Source organism: Ptychodera flava, chromosome 2 (genome assembly GCF_041260155.1).
Source record: "Ptychodera flava strain L36383 chromosome 2, AS_Pfla_20210202, whole genome shotgun sequence".
NCBI classification, from domain to species: domain Eukaryota; kingdom Metazoa; phylum Hemichordata; class Enteropneusta; family Ptychoderidae; genus Ptychodera; species Ptychodera flava.
Window position 1 is genome coordinate 40,198,633 of NC_091929.1, and position 10,967 is coordinate 40,209,599.

Here is a 10,967-nt window from a genome sequence, read left to right on the forward strand (position 1 = left end):
TATATATATATATATATATATATATATATATATATATATATATATATATATATATATATATATATATATATATATATATATATATATATATATATATATATATATATATATATATATGAACAGTTCACTTCCACTCCAGATTATTAGGTCAATGTCAAAAATAGGTAAAATCATTATATTGGCTTAAAAAACATTTTTTGTTATGATTTTGTAAAATTGACTGAATTGAATTATTATTTTATCAATTTTGATGAAAATGTCTTACAATACAACTGTTACAAATATTAAGGTTTATGATTGGAGTATGCTTATACGTACTTAGCTGCTTTGAATAATGCAGTAGCTGATTTTCATGCATTTCGAACTTATAAGAAAAAACATATTTCGATACGTTTCGCTCTGTATAAACCTTTGTTTAGCGCAATCAACCATGCAGTGTGCAAGTAGTTGTGCCGAACGCACATATAGCGCATGTGCACAAGCGATGACCCTCGCCCTCTATAGTGGTACTTTAAATTACCTGCTTTGTTATTGAAATCTCGCGTACAGCTGCGCGAGAGATCAGAAAGGGGAACAGCGCCACTTGCGATGACGTGAGAGATGAATTGGAGTGCTTTGTGACCATTACTCTATGTCGTTGTCGAAAATATTTTTGCAATTTATTTAGCAGGAGGGCGTACACCGAAGTTCATTGGAGCGCTTAGTCCCCTTCATAAGAGAAGTCCATCATATTAATAAACTAGAAATCCAATATAATGGTAATAAATTATTTGTTTTGAAGGTCGGATGGTGAGAGGGGAGAAAGACGTACTTTGCCCCATCTAAAAGTACGCCAGTCTTCAACTGACGAGTAATTTAAATTTGCAAGGAACACATTTTGAATCCTCGTTACAAAGAAGCTTCACCACCTCTTCACAACGGTGACTCTTGTTTTCAGGCATTTTTCACAGATATGTAATGTTTTTAATAATTGATTTACTAGTCCAATGGCCAAATCAGTGGCTAAAGGCAACGTGGCTCGTTGCCAAAGCATCTTTCATGGAGAAAATAATCAACAAAATGCGATTTCACAAATAAAACTTTTTGAACCATCGGTGATCCTCTTAAGTGGCCATCAAGGACGCCAATAAATATCAAGTGACTTTTTTCATATTGAAATTTTCACTGTTGATTGCTTCACCAAAATAATATTTGCCTTGCGCTTGTAGAAAATAAAAATCTACTGAAAGAGGATCCATTGGGATTCACCTTATGCTTTGTCGAATGAAGATAAGGGAACTGGTCCATGACAAAGAGTTACTGACTCCTGCTGCCTTTAACAATTCATGCATTGGACCATTAAAAAAGTGCGGTCAGGAAACTAGTGTTTAGTCTTTGACAGATTCTAACCTTTCAGCAGCCTAATAGTTCTTTTACCGGTTCCATGATGCAGTCCGCGCCAGGGTACACAAAGCGTACGTTTCCCATTGTGCTTTAGCCGTAGGGTACACGCAGGGTACGTTACTCATAGAACGCTATGGCAGATTACACCCTGACCTATACTTTGTCGCTGATGGTTAGATTATACATGGGGCATTATTTGGCATCGTATATTTTTGTCGTTCTTCTATAACAATCCCTTGTACAATGCAAATCATTATGTTTCGTTGTTTTGAGTGTATATACGGTGCACGTGTTGGATGTAGCCACGGCAATGTATTGTGAGATAGCAGGAAAAAGGGCTATACCCTCATACAGGGTACTATGGCATTTAGGATATTGATTTCATCGTGGAATGTTTGCACTACAAACCTATCGCTATCGTCTGTAATACATAAATATGATTATACATCATGGCCAACAACATCGTCCACGTATGGCCCAATGATAGTTCAGACAAAGTATTCGTTTGTTTTTGTCGGCGGAGGGAGTGCATGTAACGTACATGTAACGCTAGAAATGTTTACTCACTTGTGTAACAGCACTGGTTAAAATTTCTTGAAAAGCAAATGTTTAAAAAAATACCATAGATTGAGTTCTGAAATATGTGAGCATTATTCTTTACTTGTTTACATTAATTAAAACCATAGGTCATAGGTTCATACCCTCAAAGTAACACAACCATCAACACGGAATATCGACAACAAGACTATTGTAACATTCTAGGATAAGAAAACAAAGCACACATAGTTATAAAAAGGATTATTATCTGATATATGTGTGTATAGCTGATAAAAGATGACCGCAGGCGGCCATGGAATCTCATTAAGTCACATGTCAAAGTTCAATCCGGAACCTTTCATTTTCTTGTCATACAGCTCCTGGAATGCAGCATTTTCAGCGACTGTGAAGTGGTTCTCCCAATCTCCGACGGTACCTACAGTGCAAATGAAACAATCTTTTGTTTTTCTACGAGCACGATTTATTACCAGCCATTAGAAGTTACTAGACGATGAAACGATGGCAAAGGTATGTGCTATTTAGGATCGATGACTATAATATTGTATACGACATCTTAATACGGCAAAACTATGGTTAATTTCATTTTGACAGCCTAGATCTACATCTGAAGAGGTTGGGGTATTTCCATTTTACTTTGGTTATAAAAATTGTAAGTGGACTTATATCAGCAGCACTAAAAAGTTAAGGCAAGTGTTTGCAGTGTTGAAGAAGTTGGAACGTATACCAGATCGAACTGTGTAGACGTACAAAAGACCCAGATAATTAAATTTCCTTTGTATAGCTTGTGGTTAGCTCACAAATGATCAAGTCTCCAGAATGTCATTACCTTTCCTTATGAATGCAGCTCTTTTCAGGTCAAACACAAAAGTGTTAACAGACATGTTGACTGTTCGGTTTTTCTTCATACTTTCAAAACTACAGTGTTCGAGAATTTTTGTCGCCGCCTCTTCCGATAGATCTTTCTCCAAAAACGATGACAAAGTCTCTAGTGCAGCTCGAGGATTCTTCCGAAAAAACGTAGAAAGTTATGACTATTGTTTGTAAAACTAAATATTTCGGCGCATTAGAAGGTCGTAAAAAACAAGTTCGAAAAATGAAATTTATGTTTTCATAGCAGCCATTCACGTTTTATTTAGTGTCACCATATTATCGTGGTAAAACGAAAACGTCTATTTTGTAAGTGAAAACGACAAATGATGGCGCCATCTGCTGATGGTTGAGTTTCAGAATTTTACATTGTACATGACATCAAGTGATCAGAGATTAGATAAAATGAGAACGCCGAGACTAATTAGCACATTCGTCAAGTGGAAGAAAGATAAACCAAGACATAAAGCATCATTAATATCCTTACATGCACTTTGATAATTCAGAGCACACTCGTTAATTAATAAATTTAGTATTTGTACACTTGGATCTCTTGTCGCAAAGATACATATCATCTGGTTTCTTTCGAATTCTCGTAATCTCAACATCTTTTGAAGGCGAACCTTGAGGGCGCTATCTTAAGACTATAATCATACACAGTCCAATCAAGGAAGCAAGGGCACTGTATGCCTAATAGGATCTAACCAGGGTAGTTATCAGAGTTGGAGTTCCGTTACTGTTTGTACGCAAAATTTACACCTACCTCGAAACAAAATCAAAATCCAAAAGCATGACACTATAGAGCTGAACTTTAATTTTGCAAAAACACGATTGGAACTAATTTGGGATAATTGGATGGTTGAGTTATGTCGGTTTAATCTGCAAATGTAAGCTAATCTACTTTTCTTTAATTTTAAGTTAAACACCAGTGAGTAGCTTGTAATATTACAACATTCAGCTATAGGGCATCTAACACTTTTGAGAAATTAGAAAAATATGAAGATGCAATTATCCCAAATCTTGTAAATATACTACAGGATAATCACAGTGGTAGTATACTATCTATACTCAGTTTAATTTACCATATCTCGTATATTTTCTTCGTTAAATTGTACTTTATCTGTAAGCATCGATCCTAGACCAATATCAATTCATCTTTGAGGTTTCATAAGAAGAGAAACTTCATCTTAGGATCACTATGGAGTTTGATAACGGGAGTAAATTAAATTAAATGCAGCATATACAACCTTGGGGATTACACACAGGCCATAAAACTCTCTACATACCCTTTTCATGTCTTCATATTTCAAGAAGCATATGTTTTTCTCACCGTTATGTTTCCACCATCCTAAGACGTGATCAAACCAGTCTCCATACGGTACTGTGGAAGAAGAAACAAAGAATATTAGATTGTTATTTAAGAACTCCTGAATTTGTGGATTTTAGGTTTACATTGAGACCACTGTGGGTAAGAGACATGCAGGTACACGGCCTCCTACAGTTGATTTTCATTATGGAATATTAATTAAATCACAGTAGGAGTCAAACTTAATATTGTACATTGGCTTAAGTAAGACAAGCAGGCAGATAGTCATTGTAAATAAGCATATTAAATATGTTACATTTGTGACGGGGCGAAGAAAAAAAATAACATATTTTCAATACACGACATTGTTTAGATCCACACGACTTTTGAAAGTACGATAATATAGCAAATTTTAATCACAGGGTGGAAACATGCGAGAGTATGTAAGGCTCTATGATTGATAAACAATAAGCCTACATTGTTTTTCAACGCACGCTTTGTAGAATTCTGACCAGGGCTTGTCATAGAAACCATGAAACCAATTATTCTTGTGAAAGTAGTAATATGATACATAGGTGTCTTTAGGGTTTCTTAGAATATATACAATCTGCAAGATACAAAATATAAATATTCTTTCTCAGTAGAATCATGGGTGACAGCTAAGTCACTTCCACTTGGCCAGTCAATTCTAACAATTATATTGATCATTTACTGTTGTAAGCAGCAGAAATCATATTTAAAATTTTGTCAGCATCAGAGAGGCGCGACCACTTTGGTAGACAGACGACATTTTTCTGACAGGAACATTACCAAGCTGATCCCTCCAAGTCAGATAGACTTTGTCGCACTTTGTCGTACTGAACAGCCACAAAAAACATGAAGTCTTAGAACTGTGCCATATTTTGCTTTGGCTCTCGCTTGCGCAGTTGGTATAAATCGACGTCGACTTGGCAAAGCGCTATGTTTTAACGCGTACAATAGTGACTTTGGTTTTCAGTGGGAAAATTGTGAACTTTCTGTTCCTTTTAATATTGAAAACATTTATAGCACTTCCCTACCTTACACTTCTTTTCCAGTGCTTTCCTTGGGAAAAAATTACACGGCAAATGGGACTTAATGAGGCGCCGTGTCGTCATCGAATTCAGATACGTCATTCCGTCTGATGCCATGAGGGCAGCTAACCAGTATTTCATGGTTTCTTGCAAACTCCTTGGCATCAGCCAAGTTAGCAGTCGATAGATAACCAGAAAGATAAATTTAATCCTGTGATGGAAGAGTAATATGACATTAAACTGGTCCAATAATCATTTCCATTCAAGGTAATATATTACCAGGTCCATGGGACAATTGTGATTTACAAATTTAAGGAGGACCATCCTGAACCACTGATAGTTAGTGGTGGTACCAGGTGTCCGGAATGGGTAAGCGTACCCTGCTAGCATGCTACACCCGTCAGGATTGGTCCCAAAATTGTCTAAATATTGTATGAAAAGATACAGGATATGAATCACTCTAATAAGTCAAAGCCGGGAATGCTGTCGTTAATCATTTGAGTGACCGAGGTGTCATATTTGGCCACAATGTCGTCATATCGACCGTAGAACTTTTTGAAAGTCCTAACGAGTCTTTTTGTTGTGTATCCTTGTCTCAGTAATTTTGATGCCAATGAGCTGTGTCTCAGTTGAAAATCAGTGTAGGAATCACAAGCCCTACAATACCTGAGAAGTTGAGACACGTACACACCATAAGCGGGTGCAGATGGAATATTACTTGACAAGTGGGGATAATTTATGATTTCAAAATCGAAATCATCCCTTTTGTCATACAGCTTAGTGTGTAGCCCATTGGTACCCACTTGTAGTAACAGATCAAGATATGAAGCAGAGTTCCTACCCTCTGTTGTTTCTTTGATTTCCAACTCATCAGGGTAAATATGATGTAAGTAATTTGATATGTCTGGATTGTCTAGACTAATCAGATCATCGATATATCTGTGCGTGTTGTTAAAACACCTTGCAAGTTTTTTAGACCCTGCTTTGTAGAGAGACTGTAGGAACTCTGCTTCATATGAATACAGAAATAAGTCTGCAAGAAGGGGTGCACAATTTGTACCCATTTGTATGCTGATCGATTGTTGAAATGTCATACCGCCAAACTTAAAAAACATGTTGTCGATTAAGAAATTAAGCATTTTAATAATTTCTTCATCTCTGTATTTGTGCTTGGCATCCATGTTGTTACTGAAATAACCTGACCTATGTTTGATGGTAATGTATTGGTACCTTCTACTTCCATTTTTATGCAGGAAAGCTTGTTTAAAATCAGCAAATGTCTTTGCATGACTATTTCGAATCCGTCCAATCTCCAAGTTATTTACGGAATGGTCATGCCAAATTACAAATTTTCGCCCCAGGATACAAATAATTGGAAGAAGACTTTAAAATTCAGACTAATATCGTAAGGCGTATAGACGTATTGAGTTTTGACATGGCAAATGCGTTAAAGTAAAGATATGTCGATTTTTATTTCTTCAAGATGTAACATATTGGAGTCGATAAGTCCCAATACTTGTGAGTACAGCAGGTTAAAATTCATTCAATTTTGTGTGTCGCTTGTTTCAGAAGTACCGGAGTGCATTCAGAAGTCGACCAGAAGGAGATCACCGGATGGTGCTATGGTGTGAAATGGTGTATTAGGTGCTTTAAATAAAATTCTTTGTTTGCCGTCAGCGTGCTGGTAAGTTTACAGTGGAAACTAAGAAAACGACACAATTTTAAATCCATTACAAATAAAAATATTATTTTTCCAAGGAAACACAATAAAAATTGAGCTCATATTAATACCCATTTTGTCTGTGTTTACGTTTTTTCACCGGGTGGCTAGGCTTTTAAAAATCCAGGGATGGCAAACAAAGAATTTTCTTTGAATGACCTTATGACGATGAATTCAGCGAGCTTCTATTGGCAAGAAGGATGGCAGTGACAGTATACATAGTCTCGTACAACATAGCTGATCCATTGGCAGTGTTGATAGCGTGTTTCAATCGATGCTTCATTTCGTTGCCGATACAAGAGAGTACTAATAAATGATTAGATGCAGCTTCATAGGCTGTACCTGGCGTCGTCTTTTGCCAATCAGAAAGATGGCGGAAACGATGCAAAAAAGAACTGATGCCATTCCTCGTGAATACGCCCTACCTTTCGACATTAACCACATGATAAGGCGTATCAGTTACCTCTGTGCAAATTCCAGGCGCATTTCCAAAACTAGTACTCTGGCAAACTGCTCTTTGCTGAGATTGTATTCTGTATCAGCATTGTTGAGGATCAGTGATACCATCTCTATAGCCCACGTTGTGCCTGAACGAATCAGAGAGTCTGTTAGTAACGTTCACACAGTTTGCAATAAAGAAACAATTATGCCACAACTTTCGACAATCTGTCATTATTTCTCACCATACAACAAATATACTTCAGTTCCCTCATTTGTTGTCCTTGTCATTAAACCTGAACTGTGTCGACACACAAATTATATCATATTGTTGCATAACATACCCTCATGCGTTTTACTAATTTGACGAATGCGAAAACTGGTAATATAGGGTAGTGTACTACCAATTTGAATGCAAACGTACATTTCGGTCAATAAATTACCATTAAAGGATAATGGCAAAGTACTGCGTGTTTATATGACATGAAAAATATTCTTGGTTGAAAAAATTAGGACTAAAAGGTTAGCAAAAAATAGATCAACTGTTTGAAATTACGTATTTAGAAGTGCGCCATTGGAACACTGTGTGTGCACTTAACCGTGCAAGATTTGTCACGTTTACTTATCCACATGACTTCCACTGTTAGTTGTTCTATTGGATAACATCATGAGCAAAGTATCGCCGTTGTTTAACGATGTTTCGTTCCGCATTATTCGGAGTAATATTGGCTCCTGTGTTGAATTTGCTGGTGAGTTTTTTGTTGAAAAGAATTCAAAATATGGTACAATTTCCGATCCCCAATTGTGGACGAAAGTGTAATTCTGATTATTTCGCTGGAACACGTGGGAAGTTAAGAAGTGGGAAAGTGTGTAGTCAATGTCACTCTATTTCATACTTTAGGGTATATATTGTTAGACCGGTTAGAGTTCAGAGAATTGAGTACGCGATATCAATGGGGCTGACTATCCAGCGTACGAGAGCCTTTCTGTAGCAGCGTGCATGATTTTGGCCTCAGTGATCGAATCAACAATTTTGTTTTCGACCGCAGGACCATCTCTCAGCTGCCAACAAAATAACTCAATGCTGTAGCCTTCAATCAGGTTTGCACCCGTTGTACTCTGATTGTGCTAATTAGTGACCTTGATCTTATGTGGTTAAGGCTAGACAGAGAGTCACACGTTTACCTGATTTTGGATACGTCACAACATATACGCATACGTCATCGTCTCTACATTCAAACTTTTCAATCGATTCCTTCAGATCCTTCCGAACATACCCTGGAAACGTTACCCCATCGGAGACAAATTTCTGGGGTAGATTCAAGATGGGCCGAGGCTGTTTATGTAGTTCGTCGACCATTTTGTCACACCTACGCCTGCGGGAGTTCCACATTCGTAGTGGCCTTTGAACTCAAATCACGACAGTCTTATCGAAGTGCACCAATCACGATCGCGCTGATCCATTACTCAGGGCTTTCATTATTTTTTTTTTATCAACAGGCAGAAAACATTTATCAGGTGGCTAGTTAAGGCAGCGAACGAAGGTCGCTGCGGCCGATGACCTTCGGTCATCGGTAGGTAGAAGAGCTCGAGAGAGGGATGTGCCCCCTCTCGGAGGGGGTTTTAGGGGGTCTCCCCCTGAAAATTTGGAGATTTTATGGCTTTTTTATGGCGCAACACGATTGGAACTAATTTGGAATAATTGGATTTTTATATTCTTTAAATTTCTCAAAAGTGTTAGGTGCAAGATAGTTGAATGTTGCAATAATACAACTTACTCAAACAATAAATGTGTAATGTAAAAAGAAAAGCAGATGAGATTACATTTGTTGATTAAATCGGCATTAATTCACTATCCAATTATCCCAAATTAGTTCCAATCGTGTTAGCTATTTTGTGGCTTTCGAGATGCTTTTCTATGCATTTTCGGAGCTAAATTTATTCAGCATTTTATTAAGTGTGATAGACATTTTTGTGTGAAATCATTAAAACACAAACAGTGAAACAAAAATCCAAGGAGAGCAAGTACCAAAAAGCAAGTGAGGAAGAGACTGCACACTGGTTTCGAAACGTAGCGTCAAAGGATCACGCTGTCATTTGACAGCCAGGTTACGGCTACGTCTTGCCATGGCTTACATCTACATCAAGAGCCACACACACAAAAACAAACATAAACACAGAGAACGACACAAATAGTATAGGCGATGTGTGGAGCCGCTTTCCCTTTATTACATAATAAAAATTATATGAATCGAACAGAAAAATTATCTCATGTGATCAGTATAGTATACAAAAAACACCGGAGTAAATTTGTTGAACCACGTTTGGGAGACTGTACTGTCACAGTCACCATGAGCACGGCATGAAACAAATTAGAAACGGGGAAAAGTCCAACATTTTTTCAACCTCGTATTGAACGTTAAAACTATGAGTATTTTATGACTCATTCGACCCACTATTCAAGATAAAATATCGTTACTCTTGGTGACTGATCGTTTCTCTCGCTGCTCGATCGCCAGAAATGAAGTTCTCCACCATATGGTAGCCTCATGGCATAATAGGGTTTCATTCAGTTGACTTCGTAAATCCGAGATTCCAACTACTTAAACGTCCGTATTCCAATGTAAAGCCTCATAGTGGCATAAATTCTTGACTTTCAAGAAATTGAACCAATTAAAAATAACTTCTTTTCTTTCCTCCCTCCCCCATAAATCAAACAAAGTCGTCGCCGGCCGCTTCAAATGGTATAAAGGTGAACCAGTAGTACACAATAGACGAATCACAGGATCCGACATTTGACGATAGTGGACATGAACCATGAGATGACGCGACGCATCAATGTCAATCGACTTGATAGCATAGCATTATCTGACTCTAAGTGAAGCTTTTGTATGTGGAAGTAAGTTAGCGAGGCAAGTTCGCGTTATAGATTCGCCCTCCATTGAAGCGTAAATCACATTTTCACACGCAACTTTTTATAATTCTGTGTAAAGCCGATCATAAAGGTAAAAGGAAGGATCGGTGTTTGATTTCAACCGGCGATCGTTTCGTCTTCTACGTAAACGCCGATAATAAGGATGAAAGAAGAGATATCGATATGTTTTCAACCGGCGACCCTCCGTTGTCAGGTGGCGATTTTTCTCCGCCTGACGACTGTTAATGAAAGACCTGGATGGTCGTTTGCACTTTATTTCGTCTTTCGGTTTGAAGAGGCGCTCGTCAAAATGGAATAAAAGGTTCCAGAGCAAAGTAAGCTAAAGGGTTTTGTAGCTTTGGTACCGTATTATACAAGGTACGCAGAACAGAAAGATAAATGAGGGGAAATTATACGAGCTGTTCCGAAATCAAATGTCGTAAAACGTTTTTGAACAAAGTATTTTATTTTCGGTATTCTCAGCACACAAGATCTGACGGCCCATCCCTACTGACAAATGTAGAAATGACAATGCAGCCGAACGACATTGTTTGATTTTCTGTTGGCGTTGCTAGAAGGTTGGATGGAGAAAGAACATGACTCATAGCGAACGTTAGTTTGCGTATCGTAACGAGAGGGCGTTTGCAAAGGACTGGCTTTCGCCTTGCAAAAAAGGTACTGTGAAAGGGTTTCAAAAACCGTAACTGTAATGTAGACAAATTACGAACC

General features: G+C 37.7%; 1 protein-coding gene across 1 annotated transcript; it reads right to left on the reverse strand.

Moving 5' to 3' along the window:
* Positions 1 to 2,249: 2,249 nt before the first annotated feature.
* On the reverse strand, positions 2,250 to 8,754 carry LOC139150185 (sulfotransferase 1B1-like). The gene is made up of 7 exons (XM_070722398.1): positions 8,510 to 8,754; positions 7,350 to 7,473; positions 5,173 to 5,377; positions 4,592 to 4,721; positions 4,095 to 4,189; positions 2,768 to 2,945; positions 2,250 to 2,356 (listed from the first exon to the last, which is right to left on the reverse strand). The coding sequence occupies exons 1-7, from the start codon at positions 8,715 to 8,717 to the stop codon at positions 2,250 to 2,252; spliced, it is 1,047 nt and encodes a 348-aa protein (XP_070578499.1). The 5' UTR covers positions 8,718 to 8,754.
* Between the last annotated feature and the right edge of the window lie 2,213 nt (positions 8,755 to 10,967).